The sequence below is a fragment of the Phacochoerus africanus genome, chromosome 6 (assembly GCF_016906955.1).
Source record: "Phacochoerus africanus isolate WHEZ1 chromosome 6, ROS_Pafr_v1, whole genome shotgun sequence".
Classification (NCBI taxonomy): domain Eukaryota; kingdom Metazoa; phylum Chordata; class Mammalia; order Artiodactyla; family Suidae; genus Phacochoerus; species Phacochoerus africanus.
Window position 1 is genome coordinate 39882679 of NC_062549.1, and position 21210 is coordinate 39903888.

General features: G+C 45.4%; 1 protein-coding gene across 1 annotated transcript in view; it reads right to left on the reverse strand.

Moving 5' to 3' along the window:
- Nucleotides 1-726: 726 nt before the first annotated feature.
- SDC2 (syndecan 2) overlaps nt 727-21210 on the reverse strand; it is a 127845-nt gene continuing 107361 nt past the window's right edge. Inside the window, exons 2-5 of the mRNA XM_047783562.1 lie at nt 16712-16823; nt 9657-9793; nt 2101-2236; nt 727-960 (exon numbers count right to left, since the gene is read on the reverse strand). Of these exons, the coding sequence (XP_047639518.1) occupies nt 797-960; nt 2101-2236; nt 9657-9793; nt 16712-16823 (549 nt within the window). The 3' untranslated portion in view covers nt 727-796. The remainder of the gene's footprint in view (nt 961-2100; nt 2237-9656; nt 9794-16711; nt 16824-21210) is intronic.

Here is a 21210-nt window from a genome sequence, read left to right on the forward strand (position 1 = left end):
TCTCAAAATACTGTTAGCATCTTTGGGTTTGCTGAGGCTTGTCAGGAACTCGCATCAAATCCTCGCAAAAGAAGATCTGATTAGATAGATATGACTCAACAGTTCTGTGGTGATTATCCGATTATACACATTAATTTGCTGTTGCAAATCTGCCTGAAGCTATAGGTAAGGAGAAACAAAGCGAATGTAAAATGGCGAGTCTGACGCTTCAAAATGTATACAAAGTGGAGGTTAAAGTTGACATGTTTGAAAATCACATATACACTAAATTACCATTATCTGTATTATCCGAAGACGACTTGCACCGTAACAGCTACAAAAGGCATAGAGTTTTGTTTTGTTTTCAAGGGGACAAGAGGAGAGAGGAGAGGAGAAGGGAACAAGAGATAAATTAACAAAGTCAGACCAGCTTGGTAAGGTCAATCTGAGACATGCTGACACAAATGAAAACAGCTTTCATCTCTGAACCAGTGGATAAAGACAATCTTTTCATATTTGCGCATAAAAGTTTAAACCAATCCTATGAACATTGAGGGTCTGTATAACATAATATTTTGCCACTGCTATTCACAGAACACTGCAGATGTGAAGTTTCGATTTTATGTTGTTCGACAGAAATACATGAAAAGTTTTAAATACAATGGGGTTTTATCATTCAAGTGCCATGCTGGCACTTGAATGAAAAACAAACAAACAAACAAACAAACCAAAAAACAGAGATCTTCATTATTCTATGCAAAAGCTTTATTTTTAAAAGTTCAGTGATCTCATAAATAGAGACACTAAGAGGGAGTTTTCACGCATAAAACTCCTTAGTCGGTGCCTTCTGGTAAGCAGCACTGGATGGTTTGCGTTCTCCAAGGTCATAACTTCCTTCATCCTTCTTTCTCATGCGATACACCAACAGCAGAATAAGGAAAATGGCAAAGAGAAAGCCGATAACTCCGCCAGCAATGACAGCTGAAAATATACCCAAAGAAGGTTACTTTTAGAAGAGGTTCAAGGATGGCAGAAATCAGCTTTGTCAAGCCCTATCTGGTTACACTTTCCTAAAAAGCTTAATGTGAAAACCCCATGACTTTAAAAAACCGGATTCAGTGAAGCCACCAGGTAATTATGCAAATCTGACATTCTTTAAGAGGTATGAGACTTGCTTTGATTAATATTAATAATAGCACCCCAAAGCCTCAATAAGAAGAATCTGGCTGTGACCTCAACTAATTCCATTCTGTAAAACTCTTGAGTCTTTTCAGTATTCACATTTTGTAGTCTCATCTGATGGCTTTTTCAATGGAAGAACAAAACGCATTACAATAGACTTAAATTTTCTAAAGGTAAATATGAAAAAAGCATGCAAATGTCCTTTCTAGCCTTGGATTTGGGACTATCCTTTCAAGGATTAAGAGTTCTTAAATCTTCCCCTTTATTTATTCATTATTTTAGGGCTGCACCCGAGGCATATGGAGGTTCCCAGGCTGGGGGTCGAATCGGAGCTATAGCTGCCAGCCTATAGCCACAAACACCACAGCTCATGGCAATGCAGGATCCTCAACCCACCAAGCGAGGCCAGGGATCGAACCTGCGTCCTCATGGATGCTAGTCAGATTTGTTTCCACTGAGCCATGACGGGAACTCCCTTAAATCTTCCCCTTTAAAATCAAATCTTAATACTTTTACCAGAGAAGTTAAAATTGGAGGCAACACCCTTAGGCACTGTATCAACCTCCCCACAAAGAACATGTCCTTCTCTTAAATTTATTTTGAAATCAGAATGACTTGGATCAAGAATGATGGATCTTCACATTCTGTCACCCCCATGCCCAGTTGTCTGTGACCACCTCAGACCTCAACTGCCTTCCTCTTGCCACCACCCATCCCACCCAAATGGTGGGCCAAGGGAGTAGCCTGGGGGAGCTGACAGAAAATAAAGACATTTATCTAACTCTTGCTTTTCTCACTTGGGAATGAGACAGGCCCTCAAGAAGGCTTTCCATAGGAAGGTGACATTCAGCAAGCTTTGCCTACACTTTTGAGTATCACTTACACAAGCACAGGCCTATTTAAGGACCCTCCCACCTGACCCCCAACTAGGCTACTCACCTGCCAGGACTTCTGTTCTTTTAAACAGATTGTCTGAGTGCTTCTCCGTATACACATTTGTATCCTCTTCAGCTGGGTCCGTTTTCCTTTCTGAGTCAGAGAGGTGAACTTTCTCCTTATCAATTTCTTCAGGTGACTGGTAAGAGGAAAAAAAAAAAAAAGGAGAATGATTATAAAGGTTTTCTTTTAATGTGCTGGAAAGAAGAACTAAGAGATAAGTACATTCCCAGGTTTATTTGTTTGTTTGTTTGTTTTCCCAAACACTGAGTTTAGGAAATCATTGGAATCATCATTTGTGTGATGTATATACCAATGGGTGAGTCCTATGGTGGATCCATGTTGTTCCCAGTTTTATACAACACCCATCCCATGCACAGGCAGGATGGATACTTAGTGAGTTCATAATAATCCTAATGATGTGGTTAGATAGTTTCAGTCGACATTTCATAAGATCTCTAACTTTCTCATCACCCTTCTGACCTCAGGCCACCATCTTCTCTGGCTGCTCCAACCCCAATACCCTTGGCCTTAGTTCCCCTCACTCCTTCATCATCTCTTTGATACATAGGCCATTGTGCTGACAGCCTCCTCAGAGGCATCCTCTTCAGGTGTTCTCCCAGGTCTCTTCCTGCTACCACTCTGTGGGAGCAGCCCTCAGGCTTACTCTGTAATGCTCCCTTCTTTTTATTCACTCTTACATCTTTGGCAACCCCTGGATTAGAACTTTAGGAGGCCTGGGTTCTATAGGTAGCTCCTGTGTGATCTTGACCAAGTCATACCACTTTTTTGGACCTGACTTTCTACAAATGTCCAATAAAGGGCACTCCCAGCTTCTTGAGTACTCCACAATTCTTTTTCTTTTTTTTGTCTTTTTGCTATTTCTTTGGGCCGCTCCTGCGGCATATGGAGGTTCCCAGGCTAGGGGTCGAATCGGAGCTGTAGCCACTGGCCTACGCCAGAGCCACAGCAATGCGGGATCCGAGCCGCATCTGCAACCTACACCACAGCTCATGGCAACGCTGGATCCTTAACCCACTGAGCAAGGGCAGGGACCGAACCCGCAACCTCATGGTTCCTAGTCAGATTCGTTAACCACTGCGCCATGACGGGAACTCCCACTCCACAATTCTAATACAAATCTAAGAAGGCAACTCTCACAGCCTCACTTCCAGGCAGCATTACTCCCATCTACCCAGAAGCCGATAGGATTCCTGCCCTTGGCTGTACCAGCAAATCAGATTGACTTTTCCCTGTTTTGATTAATAGTACCAATTCTTCTCTTGGGTCCCCAACGTTATTTTGACACGTTTCAAGTTGTATATTTTGTCATGTCACAGTCCTGTCAATTTGCCTTTCACCATTCTCTCAAATTCAGTCTTCCAGGGATTCTCGTTTTCATAGCCTTGTCCAGGTCTTTATCACATCACACCCAAGTTTTTGCAGCACACTTTCAACTGCAGGTGTTGGGTGGCTTCCAGTTTATCCCCCAGGCCATCACTTAATCTCCAGTAGGAAGCCCTGCAAAGCCATCTCTACTGCCACTTACTTACCCAAACTGATTCTTGACATCTATGCCTTGGTTCACCCAGTTCTCCTAACTCCAACCCAAAAATTTCACTTCTTTCACCTTCCATCTGTTCTTCATGAAGCTCTCCCCTATCTTTTACCTCTCAAAAACCCCCAAACACTTTCTAGTCTGCCATACCAACACATAAATCATCTGTTGGCTTTCTAACCTTTAGCACCAATGCAGACCATCTTGTATGAATGACCTAAGGTTACAATGAAATCTTAAATCACTTGAAAATTTGAAAAAAAAAATATATATATATAAAAGCCTACCTCTAAAGATTCTGTTACAATCGGTCTGGGCTGAGCAAGTTGGCACTGATTTTTGTTGTTGCTGATTTAAAGCTCTCCAGATAATTCTATGGTTTGAGAACCACTGAATAAAGAAGTTCAGTTCAAATGAGTTGGCTACTCTCTATCAGGCTGAAGTTCTTGTTGGCCAATACTACTGACGAAAAACACTGTCAGTTCCATTGGTCTATTACTGTACACAAAATTCCTTTTTAGCTCTACTACTCTTCCTAAGAAGATCCAACCACCTCCATTTGGACCTAAGCTGTGGCCCAAGTAAGTGAGTGACTCCTTTCTGAAGGCCAGAGTTTGTCCAAATTGGCAACCTGCTATTTTAAGTCTAGAGGATTAAATAACATAAAAGATCTCACACCTTCCTGGGGTACCTTAAGATAATTGCTGTTTCAAAAAAGGATATCTAGGTGGATCCCTTTGAACTCAAGTATGTGAAGCCTAGTGTACAGAGCACTAGGCTTCCACTGAAAACAGCATATAATAAAGGGTAGTAAAAAATGTCTGTATTCATAGAGAACAGACTTGTGGTTGTTGGGGGGGGGAGTGGGATGGACTAGGAGTTTGGGATTAGTAGATGCAAACTATTACATTTAGAATGGATAAGAAACAAGGTCCTGCTGTATAGCACAGGGAACTATATCCAGTCTCTTGGGATACAACATGATGGAAGCTAATATAAAAAAGGGAATATGTGTGTGTGTGTGCATGTATGTATATATGAATGACTGGGTCACTCTGCTGTACAGCAGAAATTGGCACAACACTGTAAATAAACTATATTTTAATTTTAAAAAAAGAATGTCTTACATTTCCACGCTGCAGGAAACCCCGTACTGCCTTAATCCTCAAGCCGCCATGACTTACAAAAAGCAGAGGTCACAGAGAAATTACCATTTTACTGGGGCCAAACATGCACCCCAAATCTCACTATTCTCTACATTACTGTGAGCAAAGAAAATTATGAAAGGTCTTCCCAAGCTTTCGTGTACCAGGGTAAAGCAAAGAGAAAAGATCATTGGCAGTATTTTGCCTCCGTTTCCTATTCTTTTCATGGAAAGCCCATGCTTTGTGAGCAGGGAAAGAGGTAAGTGAATTCTGGGGGCGAAGAAGGTGAAGTAGCTACTGTTGTATTAGTGACCGAGCTGAACTCATTCATATCATCTTTGTCTCATCATTAAGACAGATGACCTGATGTCCCCTCAGGTCTTTTGAGTCCCTAAAATCATTTGAGAGAGTTGACATTTCCATTCTCTCCAATTCAGCTTCTGATAAGGAGCCTGCATTTCAGGGGGGTCTGCAGGTGTGAAGACAGGCGGTCCCCCCTAGAACTGGGGCCACCACATACTCACAGGAATGGTCCATTGGTGCACCAGCTTCCAAGTGCTCTGGATGGACATTATTATTTTTTTGGCCACACCCACAGCATATAGAAGTCCCCAGGCCAGGGATGGAATCTGAGCCATAGGTGCAACCTACACCACACAGCGGAAACTCCAGAACATTCATCCTTTAAATTGAAAACTTTTATTGTATGAAAGCAGGGGTTTGACTAATAAGAATTTTTTTCTAGAGTATAGAATGAATCTGAAATACCTTAATGTATGCGTGCAAAGTGAAATAATGGAAAGGCAGCACAGATGACTAAATGATGTCAATTAAAGATCCATCATATCCGTATCTGATTGTGTGGATGCCATGGAAATGTAACGGAAGTAAAAGATTACAAGCGATGCGATGCTCTGCTTGAACAAACAACTGTGTTCTTTTTATTTTGTCACATAAATTTACAATAAACTAGACAGACTATCTATAACAGTGACATTAACGCCACCAAGAGACCCACTGAAAAGCAAAGTCTACATTAATGGTATTCTACAGGCAATGTTTAATTTTGCTGTGCCATGCAACAACAAAATAGAAAATTTAGTCGCTATTATTAATCTTATTCACTATCAATATTATTATAAGTACCTAGAATAGTGTTTGACACAATGAGTAGCACTCAATAAATTTCCCACGAATGGACAAATTTTTATTATTACTATACTGAACACAGATGATAACAGGAATGTGTTAAAATGTTTTGGGGTCCTCGATTTCTGAGCTCATTTGCCAACCATCTATCTTCTTTATTTCAATCTGACCCAATTTCTTCCTTAAAGCCCATTCTTAAACACTTAAATCGATTTTCAATCCATTGTTGTTAACTGACCAGAGAGCTCGACATCAAACCAGGTTTTGCTTGAGATAAACTCTACCACAAAAAGCCCAAGCTGAGTTTCTTGTCTCAAAAAGAGTGAGTCCTGCAGGTGGCTGATATCAAGAGCTTAGTCACTGACAAGTGGTCAAATAAACATGTGGTAAAGCCAGATGCCTCTTTCAGCAGCCACACCCGATGAAGTGCCACACACACACTGTGAGGTGTTGAGCCACCTTATCCTCAGCCACAACTGTTAAGTTTTCCTTTCTCCTCTTCTCCTTTCTTCCTTTCATTCATTTCACTGATTCCATTTTTGGAGCTGGGACGATGCACGGAGCTGGCACATGCCAGCTGTGTCTGCCTCCATGCTCAGAGCTTCTTCTCCTTCCTTTCCTGTAGCCTGGCCCCGTGAAGTAAATCTACCACTAACTGGAAGTGACCTGTCTCCCTCCAACAGACAATATTCCAATCTGGAAAGGGTTGACCTGGCTACTTGGCATCTGCAGAAACCCATGCAGCCATGTCAGTCACCACACTGTGCACATGCACCAAGGGCGCAGGGTGGGAGAAAGAACAGATGCACTCTGGGAAGAGCAGGAGACTCAATGAGCAGGAAGGAAGCCTGCCTGGGTTCCTACCTGCGGAGGGGGGCTTCTTACCCCAGAGAAGGCCTGGCCCCACCTTCACGACACAGCCTTCCACAGCCTGTAAAAGCATGGCAGCATCTCGTTTCTAACAACAAATGAGCTCCAAAGGGGACATTTGAGTTTCCAAGTTTGCATAAGCTGCACGCTACTGGGGGACTACCTGCAAATCTCTGGTTGCACGCCCACTGGGTGAATGGCTCCGTCTCTCCTGCTCTAACCAAGTTCTAGTAAGGCTTATCATAGAATGTTTCCTGGGTCTCAGATGCCGTGTTACATGCCCTCACATTGAATCTTCTCAAGGACCCATGAATAATGGCCTCAGAGAAGCCAAGACACTTGATCAGATCTAGAATTTGAAACCTAGGTCTTCTTCAGACTTTAATATGCATTTTCCAACTTAAACAGCTTACCTAGCAGTGAGTGGTCAGCTAACTGTAAGAGCAGACTAATAAGGCCAAAATGACCGGCCTCATAATTTCTATAAGCTAATAGGAAATTTTGCTCTGCTCTAAGGCCAAAAACCTTATTTCTTAATATGTCAACTCTCACAATAAATATTAAGATGGACCCACATTCATCGTGATCACTGGAGGAGTCAAGGTTTGTTTACAGAGCCCTGATGTGGGCCTGAAAAGACTTTGAGGAAACCAAAGACCAAAGACCAGTACCTGGGCCACCCTAGTCTATAACCTGTTTCAACAGATGTAAAGTTCACAGTGGTTTTAACTCAGAACAGATTCTTTATGAAATAAAAACAGATTTTCTTAGGTTTTGCTTCTTTTTTTTTTTTTTTGTCTTTTTTGCTATTTCTTTGGGCCGCTCCCGCGGCATATGGAGGTTCCCAGGCTAGGGGTCAAACTGGAGCTGTAGCCACTGGCCTACGCCAGAGCCACAGCCACATGGGATCTGAGCCATGGCTACAACCTACACCATAGCTCACAGCAAAGCCAGATCGTTAACCCACTGAGCAAGGGCAGGGACCGAACCCGCAACCTCATGGTTCCTAGTCGGATTTGTTAACCACTGCGCCACGACGGGAACTCCAGGTTTTGCTTCTTAACTGGGCTGTGAGTTCCTTAAAAAGGAGCACCCTGTAAAAAATATTTCTTTATAAGCTCGGCCTCGGAGATAAAAATCACAAGCAGAATGCACTACATCAAACTATGAAAAGACACGGAGGAACTATTGATGCATATTACTAAGTGAAAGAAGCCAGTCTAAAAAAGGCTAGAGGAGTTCCTGTCAGGGCTCAGTGGTTAACAAATCTGACTGAGAACCATGAGGTGGCGGGTTCGATCCCTGCCCTTGCTCAGTGGGTTAAGGATCTGGTGTTGCCGTGAGCTGTGGTGTAGGTCGCAGACGTGGCTCAGATCCTGCGTTGCTATGGCTCTGGTGTAGGCGGGCGGCTACAGCTCCGATTGGACACCTAGCCTGGGAACCTCCATATGCCACAGGAGCAGTCCGAGACATGGCAAAAAGACAAAAAAATAAAAAATAAAAATAAAAATAAATAAAATAAAGTAAAATAAAAAAAGGCTAGAGACTGTATGATCCTAACTATATGGCATTTTGGAAAAAGCACAACTATGGAGACGGTAAAAACATTGGTGGTTTCCAGGAGCTGGGGAAGGGCAGGAAGGATGAACATGTAGGGTACGGAGGACTTTCAGGATGATGAAACTATTTTGCAGACTATAAACAATGGGATGAAATGAACCTCTCTACAGAAAAAAAATTCATGGACATGGAGAACAGACTTGCGGTTGCCAAGGGGGAGCAGGAGAGAGTGGGATGGATGGGGAATTGGGGGTTAACAGATGCAAACTATTGCCTTTGGAGTGGATAAGCAATGAGATCCTGGTGTATGGCACTGGGAACTGTATCTAGTCACTTATGATGGAGCTTGATAATGTGAGAAAAAGAATGTATACATGTATTTCTTAATATGTCAACTCTCACGATGGACCCAACATTCATCGTGATCACTGGAGGAGTCAAGGTTTGTTTACACAGCCCTGATGTGGGCCTGAAAAGACTCTGAGGAAACCAAAGACCAAAGACCAGTACCTGGGCCACCCTAGTCTATAACCCGTTTCAGCAGATCTGAGGTCCACAGTGGTTTTAACTCAGAACAGATTCTTTATGAATAAAAACAAATTAACTGAATCACCTTGCTGTACAGTAGAAAACCGACAGAACACTGTAAACCAGGTATAATGGAAAAAATAAAAATGATTATTATAAGAAAAAAATAAAAGATTAGAAAAATTAGATTATAAGAAAAAAGAATGAAAGATTAGAAACCAGATTAGAGCAACCAAAAAAAAAATCTTGTTTATAAACAAACAAACAAACAAACAAACAATGATGTCTGCATACCCCCTATATGTTTGTCATAGGAGGTACATGAGGATAAGCAGCACCTCGAGTGAACCCAAAGGTAATCCATAATTTTATGGACTCTGGGGGACTATGATGTGCCAATGTAGACGCATCGGCTGTAACAAAGGTACCCCTCTGGCACAGGATGTTTAAGAGTGGGGGAGGCTGTGCATGCATGGGGGCAGGGGGTACATGGGAACTCTCTATTCCTACTCAATTTTGCTTTGAACCTAACACTGCTCTGAAAAACAAAGTCTTCTGAACAACAAAAAAGCAGTAGGTGGATAAATGTCAAAACGATCATAAAAAGCAAGGAAGAGCCATTTACAATATAATGAAAAGACCATTTGTCCTCACACAATTTTAAAGGGTGCCTCTTAAAAGGCACCTTCTGTACAATTTTTTTAAAAAGCACATTTACAACAATCTGACAGTGCAAAATGAAACCAAACCTTCGTCTGAGCAGGGATCTTGTTCTGCATCTTGTTCAGCGTCGTGGTTTCCACTCTCGGAGCGGCACTGGTGATCGGTATCTTTGGAAGGGGTCGAGATGTGGTCAGCTCTGGACTCTCTACGTCCTCATCGGCCCCTGGCAAAATGAGCAAACATGAGCTCAACACATGGGTCAGGACACAGATGGCTGCAGGATCAGACAACCCTGTCTAAGGTTGACAAGGGAGAGCCATGCTCTTCCTAAACACCTGCTCCTGAAGAACTCACCGAGAACCTTTCTTGCAATCTTCATAGCAATGAAAAAGTGATTTCAACTGCAGGGAGCTTAGCATTTTTTTTTCTATATTAGTATTATCCCGAACCCTCCCAAGCAGCCCTTGTTTTGTGTACATGTACAATTTCTCCTACCCATGAGATTTCTTCTATGTTGAAACATGCCATCTTTTACGTTTTAAAACATAAGCATAAAAAAGGAAGACTCTCCCACACTGACCCTTTATCTGAGTGAGTTGCTGCCCTCTCACCCTTTTTATAGCCGGATGCTTCCAATGGCTGTGCAGATTGGAAGACTGTGCAGACTCCCCAGCTCATTCCCTCACCATCTATTCCACTCTCTGCTCTACCCTCTCCTAGTCAAACATCCCCTGTCATCACACCGCTGGTACAGTTCTGTTATGGTCATTGCATATCTAGTGGCATTTTCCAAAATGGTCCTCATCTAACTGAATCACCTAGCACCCCTGGATCCTTGTCAAGTCTCATCTCCTTGCTATACTACCTTTGAGTTTCTATGACTTTGACTTCCAGGCTCCCCCCTCTCACCTCTCTGGCTATTTCTAGGTCTCCTTTGCAGGTTCATTCTCTTCTATCTGGACACAAAATATGAAGCATTTCTTAAGGTTGAGCTCTAGGCTGCTGGTTTTTTTGTTTTGTTTTTTTGTCTCTCTCTCTTTTTTTCTTTTAGGGCCGCACTTGTGGCATACGGAGGTTCCCAGGCTAGCAATCAAATTGGAGCTATAGCCACCAGCCTATGCCACAGACAAAACATCTCGAGATCCGAGCTGTGTCTGCAACCCACACCACAGCTCACAGGCAATGCCGGATCCTTAACCCACTGAGAGAGGCCAGGGATTGAACCCAAGTCCTCATGGATGCTAGTTGGGTTCGTTGCCGCTGAGTCCCAACAGGAACCCCCCACCCTGCTTTTTTTTTGGTCTTTTTAGGCTGCTTCTTACTCTACACTTTCTTCCTCACCCGTGGCTTCAATTAGCATCTAAATACAAATGAAAAACTGCTATCACCAGTTTGTACCACTCCTCTGAAATTTAGACCTACATATTCACTGGCCTGACATTTTTTTTTTTTTCTTGAATGGCTCAACAGTACTATATGTGTCTCTACCACATTCAAAGCAGAACTCATGATCTCCCTGACGCCCCCTACAAACCTGGTCTCCTCCCCATGTTGTCATGCAGTGAATGGACCCCTCCATTCCTCTAAATCACAGCTCTGATTCCCTCTTCCTTATCACCACATCGAATCCATCACCCAGTACTTTGGCTTTTATCATTTTATCAGGTCTCCATTCTGACACCCTGCTACAGTCCAGGGCTATGACCTCATCTGAACCTCTGTAATCTTCCCATGAATCACTGTACCCACGTTCTTCCTAAGAGCTCCCTTTCAGTCCACTGTCCACCACTCAGCTGTGACCCCATCAAGCTCCTGTTTAAAGCTACTCCACTGCTCTCAAGAATATAAAGTGCCTCAGCCCAGCCATGCGGTCCAGCCCTCGCCTACCTTGCCAGCTTCCCCCCAGCATCATTTTCCCTGTTGTGCCCCTGTGCTCCAGCCATGGTCCCCTGATCTTCAGCCGGAGGCCCTTGCCTAGTTAATTCCTAACTCACCTCCAGACCTCAGCACAAATGTCATTCCTTAGAGAAGGTTTCCCTTCCACATTAGATTAGAGCCTTCCTGAAGTGCTGTTGTCTTTTTTTTTTTTTTAAGCACCACCTTTCTTACGCTAAGATTGCATTTATCGCAGGTGTGTAATGATGCATCTATGTAACTACTAACTGAAGATTCCTCTAAGAAGCTTAAGTTCCATATGGCCAAGGGATTGTATCTAGTTTGTTCCAGGAGTGCCTAACAGAGTCCCAACACCTCCAGGCTCTGACCCAGTTTCTATAAGGACTGGCCACTGACTACCGGCTGGGCACTATGTTTTTTTCTTTGTTTTGGCCTTTTTATCAGAATAACATTGGAGAACTTCTCACATTCAAATAGATACTTCTTAAGTTGACTGTGTTTCAAATTTTTAACAACTCAAAAAAAACTCAAAGTCTGTAACTCAAATGAAAGTGCTTCCTTAGACAGGAACAAATGACCAATACTCCCAAATTCCTCACAGAATCATGTGACTATAACAAGCTGTTCAGAAACTAAGAGGTAAGATCCTGGGAATAGTGCACAGGCTATGGCAGGGTTCATTTTTTAGTATTTTAATACTTTCACTGTCTTCAGCATGTACCCTCATTACTAAGAATAAATGGTGAGCGTATATTGAAATAAATATGGGATTCGGCATCGGTCCCTTTTTTGCATTCGGGTGGGAAGGAATTAGGAAATCTACTTGCTGCTTCTCTCTCTTTTTTTTTTTTTTCTTTTGCTTTTTAGGGCCAAATCGGTGACATTTGAAAGTTCCCAGGCTAAGGGTTGAATTGGAGTTTCAGCTGCCGGTGAGTTTCAGCTGCCGGCCTTCACCACAGCCACAGCAATGCCAGATCCAAGCCATATCTGCAACCTACACCACAGCTCACAGCAACACTGGATCCCCAACCCACTGAGCGAGGCCAGGGATCGAACCCGCATCCTCATGGATACTAGTTGGGTTTGTAACCTGCCGAGCCACAACGGAAACTCCTCTCCTTGCTTCTTAAACAGACATTCGACCCATCATCCTGAGTTTAGTACCATTTCACGCTCCATCCAGTGCCATGAATGCGGGGGCCCCAGGGGGGATGCTGCTGTGACAAGTGGGTTGTTCCTTGGCTCTCCCCACCCCCATGGCTGGCTACCTCGTCTTTCTCAGGTCTGCCAAGTCTGTTACTACCAGCCCGTCGGCTTCCCAGCTTTCAAAACCTTGTGGCCTTTGTCTCCTGTCCTGTTTTGTTTGTCCTTGTGAGTTTAGGCCCAATTCCTTCACTGTCCACTGAGTTGGGTATTGGCAGGTATGTGTGTTCAATCTGCCATCTTTTATCCGTTCTCTGTTGCATAGGACCTTCCTAGGATATATCACCCATGACACAGTGTCCCACTTATTTTGTTTTCATTCATACAGTTTTCTCATCAGCCTCTTGGTTCCTTGAGGACAAGGACCTTAGGCTTCCATCTTGCTTGTTTGGTTTTTTTTGTTTTGTCTTTTTTTTTTGCCTTTTCTAGGGCCGCACCCACAGCATATGGAGGTTCCCAGGCTAGCGGTCTAATCAAAGCTGGAGCTGCCAAGCCTACGCCAGAGCCACAGCAACGCGGGATCCGAGCCGCGTCTGCAACCTACACCACAGCTCACGGCAACACCGGATCCTTAACCCCCTGAGCAAGGCCAGGGATCGAACCTGCAACCTCATGGTTCTCAGTCAGATTCGTTAACCACTGAGCCATGACGGGAACTCCTAGGTTTCCATCTTGATGTCCCAAGAACATGGCCTACTGTCTGGCACACAGCGAATGCCCATGAAATGTTTAAGTGGATGGTTATAGTGTTTCTAACTACTGATGCCCATGCCCTTGAGTCCACATATATTGAAGGGTACCTTCTTCTCCCCTGGGAAGTACCCCCTGGGCCTTTGGCCATTTTCTTCTCATTTCCTCTAGTTCCCACTGGAGTAAGGACAAAGGGAACACTGGCCAAAACCCAGAAGTGGGGGAAATCCCAGGTTCCAGCTGGGATGGGCATCAGCCAGGCAGGGTCTCCTCATTTTAGAGTGGAGTTTTATGACACAAGGAGGCAGCAGAGCCAAGGACTGAAAGAGGACAGGCTTTCAAGAACAACTCCCTGGCCCCTCTCCCAGCTCCACTACTTTCCAACGGTGTGATCTGACGCAAGTTATTCTATCTCCCTGAGCCTCAAGTTTTCTCATGTGAAAAATGGAGCTAATAGAACTGGTCTCTGAGATGTCATAAAACTAGGAACAGTGCCTGATACACGCTAAGTGCTGTGCACTTGTCACTTATAACTTAGACCAACTTTAAGGTGAAAAGCAACATCCCAGTGCAGCGGGAGAAGGTTTACCAAATCCAGAATGATACACTACTTTGCAGCAATGGATCAGCCCATGGCTGGGGCCCAGGCAGAAGCCATGTGGGCCCACCCTGAAGCCTCAGCTCGACCTGTCTGATGAGTGGTTCGGGATTTCAAAGGATTCACTCCAAATCCTGGATATGCACCTGGATGTTCAGAGTAGGGGGGGCTGGGCATCCTTTTTTTTTTTTGTCTTTTTAGGGCCATACCTGAGGCATATAGAGGTCCCCAGGCTGGGGGTCGAATCAAAGCTGTTGCTGCCGGCCTACACCACAGCCACAGCAACATGAGATCCAAGCCAAGTCTGCAACCTACACCACAGCTTATGGCAACACTGGATCCTTAACCCACTGAGCAAGGCCAGGGATCAAACCTGCAAGCTCATAGTTCCTAGTCGGATTCGTTTCCTCTGCACCACGATGGGAACTCCTGAACCTGTGTCCTTTATGTTCAACTAAAGGACAGTCTTGGCCGATACCAGCACAATGACTTGGACATGTACGAATCACCATCGCCACTTCTATTCTGAGATGCAGGAAATGGGGACCGAAAAGTGTCCACATTTATGATATGGATTTCCTGGGACATTTTGGAGAAGGCAGTTACAAAGCACATTTGAGGTGCTAAAGAAAAAAAGAGGTGTCATAAGCAAACAATATTAATAGAGTTGTGGGCTACAGAGAACAACTTTTCACACTCATCCCACGTGTGTGATATCTATCACCCTCCCCAGAATAACTTGGCTCTCTTTACATGAGGTCTGCATTGTAAGCTCCTTGTTACCAGGTCAGCCATCACCCCTCATCTTCCTCAGACCTGTTGTTTTCTAACCTAGAACACTCATTCTTAGGTAGCCATATCTCTACCAAAGACACAGCTAAAAAAAAAAAAAGAAAGAAAGAAAGAAAAAAAAAAACTCGCTCAGTGGGTTAAGGATCTGGCATTGCTGTAAGCTGTGGTGTAGGTTGCAGACGCGGCTTGAATCCTGCACTGCTGTGGCTGTGGTGTAGGCCGGTGGCTATAGCTCTGATTCGACCCCTAGCCTGGGAACCTCCATATGCCACAGGCGTGGCCCTAAAAAGACAAAACAAAAAAACAAAGACACAACTGGTTTTCCTATGTTTGGGGTCATTCTGAAACCGGGGTCCATCTGATTGTGAGACATCTACCTTCAGCACGACTTTGACCATTGGCTGAATCTACAATGAAAACTCAAATCAGGAGTTCCCATCGTGGCTCAGTGGTTGGCGAATCCGACTAGGAACCATGAGGTTGTGGGTTTGATCCCTGGCCTTGCTCAGTGGGTTAGGCATCTGGTGTTGCCGTGAGCTGTGGTGTAGGTCCCAGATGCAGCTTGTATCTCTTGTTGCTGTGGCTGTGGCACAGGCCAGCGCCAACAGCTCCGATTAGTCCCCTAGCCTGGGAACCTCCATATGCCATGGGTGGGGCCGTAGAAAAGGCAAAAAGAAAAAAACAAAACAAAACAACCAAAAAAAAAATCCTTCAAATCAAAGAGAATCTGGGGTAAGACTTTGCAAGCAAGCTGCTGAGCTCCAATGCCTGACCTGATCATTAACATAGGCACCAGCTCTGCCTCTTTCTTGGCTCCTTGGGAGCCAGTTCCCTCACAGGTAAAATACTGACCAAGCATGGTAGACTGCAAAAGTGGCCAAATCCTTTGTTCCCTTTTGTATCCACATGCTCTGCAATGTGACAACCCTGAAGCATCTTTCACTAAGAGGCAAAGTCTTGGCTGGTCCTCATGACTAGCTCTGACCAATCAAATGTGGTAATGAAACTGTGCCAGTTCTAAGCCTAGGCTTCCAGAGGTCTGCCACACACCTGCTTCCTCTCTTGGAATCTCTGCCTCCTCTCTGTGAACAAATGGCTAGCCTTATGAGAGGCCGTATAACCAGACCCAAGTCTGCCTGGCTGCCCCAAAGTCAGGACAGAGCCCAGCAAGATCAGCAAAGCTGCAAACTCAAGCAGCAGTTTACCCCTGACAAGTGATGGAGCCCAGTTAGGCCGGTCTAAAATTGCCACCCTGCAGAATAATGAGCTAAATAAATGATGGTTGTTTTTTAGCCACTACACTTTGGGGTGTTTTGTTACGAAGCATTACTGAGGTTGTAGATAACTGATACACCACGGGAGTTTAGGATATCATTGTACAATCATTTTACCTGGCTGCTACTTTCTCTGACCTATTTTTGAGGAATACAGAAACTATAACTCTTCTTGGTCTCACTTATAAATTTTACGGTAGTTTGGTGGTTTTATGAAACTAGTGTTTGAGGGATTTCTTGAGGGGTGGTTTCCATGACATCACTCTGAAAGCCTTAATAATAAAAATCAAAGCTAATGTTGACAGAAGACTGACTACCTGCCAAGCAGCAAAGTCTAAGAGCTACAGATGTGTCAACCCTTTAAGCCTCGCCTCAAACCTATGTGGGAGGGACTATTATTACCTTCCATTCTATAAATGAGGAAACTGAGGTTTAGCCAAGTCACATACATTCCCGAGATCTCACAGCTTAAGTGGCAGGGAGCTAGAATTCACAGCCAGGTGCTGTGACTCCACAGAGCGTGCTCTTAACTATAATGCATCCTGTCTATCTCCTCGAGGTAAGTCCCAGGAGAGCGTGTACTGCATGCATTTGTGCATGCATGTGTGTGTGTGCACACGCATGTGTGCACATGTGTGCATACCCAAGCGTGGAGAACGGAGAAGAGTGGGGAAGTAGCCAGCCTTACCCGAGCCTGAAGCAGAAGCATAGTCGTCATCATCAATAGGATACACTCCTGAAGCTTCTTCAATGGAGCTGTTGTCAAGGTACATGTCTTTATCAGACGTCAGCTCTGCCCGCTGAGAAAGGAAAGGGAAGGGATGCAGGATGGTGAGTGATTAGGAAACGAGCTTGTTCATCTTACTGTTCAGGTTTACACCTCCAGGACTACCTGTGCCTCTCCCCTGTTCCTTTGAACCCAAATTTCTGGCTCGGCCCTTCCTCAAGACCCTCTGACAACTTGCATGACCTCAAGGACTGATGACTGACGAATACCCCCGAGGGAAGCCTGTGTAGCCTAATCCAGTAGCATGAAGATGGCTCTGAGACCAAAGCATGTATCATGGGCTGATTCACGTTACATGCTACGAAACCCGTCTGAGTTCCAGTGGCCCCAGAGCTACTTGTAACCATCTCAGGCCTTCTTGCCACAAAGTCACCATGAGTTTCCCACACTAGAAAAGCTACCAGATGCTCAAATCATTTAAGACATTCTTGGGGATCTAAGCATGGGGACAAAGATGCTCAAATCATTTAAGACATTCTTTGGGATCAATGCCCAGGGATCCACTTGAACGTTGGCAGGCCTGGCCACACTCAGAGAGGCATCACTAGGGCTGAGAGCTTCTCCTGGGGGGCAGGCTGTCACAGGGCTCCCTGCCACAGCCCAGACGCATGTAGATGCCAGCACCACACCCCGAGAGCAGCAGCGCCTGGGAGGCTCACGGACCAGGGCGACAGCCCACCACGAGCCAGAAATGTGGGTGAGCCGTGTCCCGGGCTCACAGGCTTAGCAGGGCCTTAATGACAAATGCAGATAAACCCACATGAGCACATTCTTTTCATACTGCTGGCACTTGGTAACAGCAAATCACACGCTGACTATGGAGAGGGATCATTCACTAAGTCAACCAGCTCCACAGCTTCTTAGCTCTTCAGTAAGAGTTTAAGTATTAAAATTCAACCTAATCCCACCAAGAGAGGAGCCTGCATGAATCAGAGGCAGAGCAGACATAGAGCTTTTCTTAAACAGTTTCAGTGAATTGATATTTTACCACCAGTATCTCATGAAAGCCCAGAAATCAATGCAACAGTCAACTTCTCAACATTTGTATGTGGAGATAGGAAACAGTCATTATTGTCCTATTTTTAAAAAAATCAAATTGGTGAGTGCCTGTTGTGGCTCAGTGGTTAATGAACCCAACTAGTATCCATGAGGTCTCAGGTTTGATCCCTGGCCCCGCTCAGTGGGTTAAGGATCCGCTGTTGCTATGAGCTGTGGTGTAGGTCGCAGACTCGGCTCGGATCCCACGTTGCTGTGGCTGTGGTGTAGGCCAGCGGCTCCAGCTCCGACTGGACCCCTAGCCTGGGAACCTCCATAAGCCACGGGTGCGGCCCTAGATAAGACAAAAAAAAAAAAAAAACCCGAATTGAATATTTGTTTCTAACAAGAATGATAAAAAAATGTTTCCCTTCCTACAGTGTCTTTCATTTGATTTCCTCTTAAAATAAAGCCTCCTGTTCCCACTCTCGCTGGGCCTGGCACGATGGGGCCACCTCCCAACGCAGCATCACTTTCCTCACTCAGATTTTGGCTTCTGGGTGGAGAGGCTCCAGTGGCCTCAATCTGAACCCACGTGCAGGAAGGTACAGGCGTCCACTTTGTTGCAGCAACCGTATCAGCACATTTTGAGAACTGAGACCTTAGGGACTGGTTTCCCAGTGGCCTGGCCTGCAGGCTCTGAGGGGCCACCTCGAGCCAAGAGTGTGCTGGGACTTTTCTGCTAGAAGAGTCAGAGCTTAACTCTGCCATCTGAGGCCCTTCTGCTGGATACGGGTCTCTAAGGCTCGCACCATCCCAGGCTGTAATTCCCAAGCCCATTGGCATCACTGATCCCACTAGACTTTCAGCCCCTTTGAGGGTGGGGACTGTATCTCATACATCTTCAAGCCACCCCGACTCCCTATAATCACAGTACCTGGTATATAGGAGATGCTCAGTAAGTGCCACTTGGGCTTTTTTGTGGTCCTGCTGGTATTAAACTTTGCCCTGTGAATTTCTTCTTTTTAGGGCCACACCCGTGGCATATGAAGGTTCCCAGGCTAGGGGTCCAATCGGAGCTGCAGCTGCCGGCCTGCACCACAGCCACAGCAACAACAGATCTGAGCCGCATCTGCGACCTATAGCATAGCTCACGGCAATACCAGATCCTTAACCCAATGAGCGAGGCCCGGGATAGAACCCCTGTCCTCACAGATACCAGTCGGGTTCTTCACCTGCTGAGCCACAACGGAACTCCTGTCCTGTAAACTTCAGCTATAGGACCCTCTCCTTTTGTGCTTTCTCTCAAATCCTATCTACAAAACAGGCTCTGACTTCTCTAGCCCTTACCTGTCCCCTGTAACAAACCACTATTTTTTTTTTTTGCCTCTTCTAGGGACACTCTAGTGGCATATGGAGGTTCCCAGGCTAGGGGTCAAATCAGAGCTGTAGCCACCGGCCTACACCACAGCACAGCAGTGCGGGATCCGAGCCACATCTGCGACCTACACCACAGCTTGATCCTTAACCCACTGAGCAAGGCCAGGGATCCAATCTGCAACTCATGGTTCCTAGTCAGATTCATTAAGACTGCGCCACGACGGGAACTCCACAAACTACTATTTTGGATTTTGGAGCCTATGAACAGTTTAAAACAACCTCTTTTATTTTTCATCATTTCAGGTCTATTTTCTCTTGCTCTTCTGCAGGTGAAGGCAGGCCCTGAGTGACCCGGGTGTGCTCCCTGCCCCTCTCAGTGTGCACGGGGACTCGGTAAATATTTGCCGACTGAAATTTCCTAAAACAAATTGGCCTTTGACTCAGGCTGCAGAGGTAACGTGTTTTACAAGGCCTCCAGGACTCCTACAGTTAAGATCTTTCCATCCAAAGGGTGGGAGATCATTGGTCCCACCCGTCCCACACACATGGCATGGCACCTACTTAAGCAACCTTGAGACTTAAAAGCAGAAACCTGTTTGCTTTTTTCTTAACACTGAATGGCTTTCATTTTCCTCTTGGCTTGGGTCAAAAAAGTTTATGGCAGCATGAGCCACACGAAGATCTTTGACGCCTATTCATAAACTGAATTTCTATTCATGAGGTGACCAGGTTGTTGGCCTGAGGCGTCTGTCACAGCAACCGGCAGACTGGGCAAAAAATCATCTTCCTAAGGAATTCTGGCCACCTCACATGCAACCACATGCGGTGGCTAGAGGGGCAACTGACTTTTTCAGGACAATCGGCTTCTTAGGAGGAAGCTGGGGAGCCTGAATTACTCCAAGACTGGGGGTCAGGACGCCTCCAGAGAATCTGGCTCACTCTCGGCTGCTCCAGCTCTGTGGGGCTCACTCTAGGGGCTGATGGGATGTTTCATGTGCACAAAGGCAGCTACAAGGATTTGTTCCCCCCATCATCTGAGTGGTGCAAATAATGACGACATCACACTAAAAGTTACCTCCTGCTCTGACATCAGGAGGACCAAGCTTGGGAATGACCAATATCCATCCTTCCATAGAGTCCAACGTCATAAGACTAAGCAGGCTCCTTTCCACTCTGCAGCAGGAAACACGCCAAGATCATCTCCAATCTCTTTCTTTTGAAACCAAAAAACACCTTTGCAAGCGTGACAATTCCTTTGGTGAAGATGCCACCGTCAGTGCATAAAGTGTGGCTGCAGTTGACATGCCTGGGGAGAGAAATGACTTCTGCACTAACATTCCTGGGGGGCTGGGGGCAAGACGTGCATCTCTCGAAAGCCAAGAACAGGGGAGACTCAGGACCATTGCTTCTACACCCAGTCAACTGTGCCTTGCCTCCCCCTAAGCAGAAAATCCCAACTCACCCTGAACAATGTGCTTGAGGAGACACAGCCACTGGACAAAGGACCTGAGAAGAAACATGCAGAGGCAGAGCCTGGAGCGAAGAGGTGCTGCCTGATGGGGGGGTTTCCTAAGGAGGTGGCTTAATCCGGGACTGGCCATCTCTGTGAGGCAGCACCAACACTGTTGGCTAACAGGGCTCAGAGTACAAACTGCAAGAAAAACAAAGCTGGTCTTTCAGACCTTTCCCCCTTAGCTGATGCAAGATGTGCATCCAGGAGAGCGAAGGGAAGTGGTGGAAAGCAACCAGGTACAACAAGGAGGAAAACGGACTACAGAAAGGCAGTTTCTGCTCTATGCCTTGTTCAGCCATGGAAACTGAGCGCTAAATTGGCTCCATAGGGGAGGCCGCTCTTCCCAGAAGAGAAGACGCCCTGCTGGGAGTTTTCTATCCCCACAATGCCTGGAAGGCAGGCAAGATACACATTTGTTTCCAACTCCACGTCTTCTTCTCCGGTCCCCAAACTGCAGCAACCTCAACACGCTGGGTCTGGACCATTACAAGGGCTAAGCCACCCTCAAGTCTTTGTCTTTGAATCTATTGTA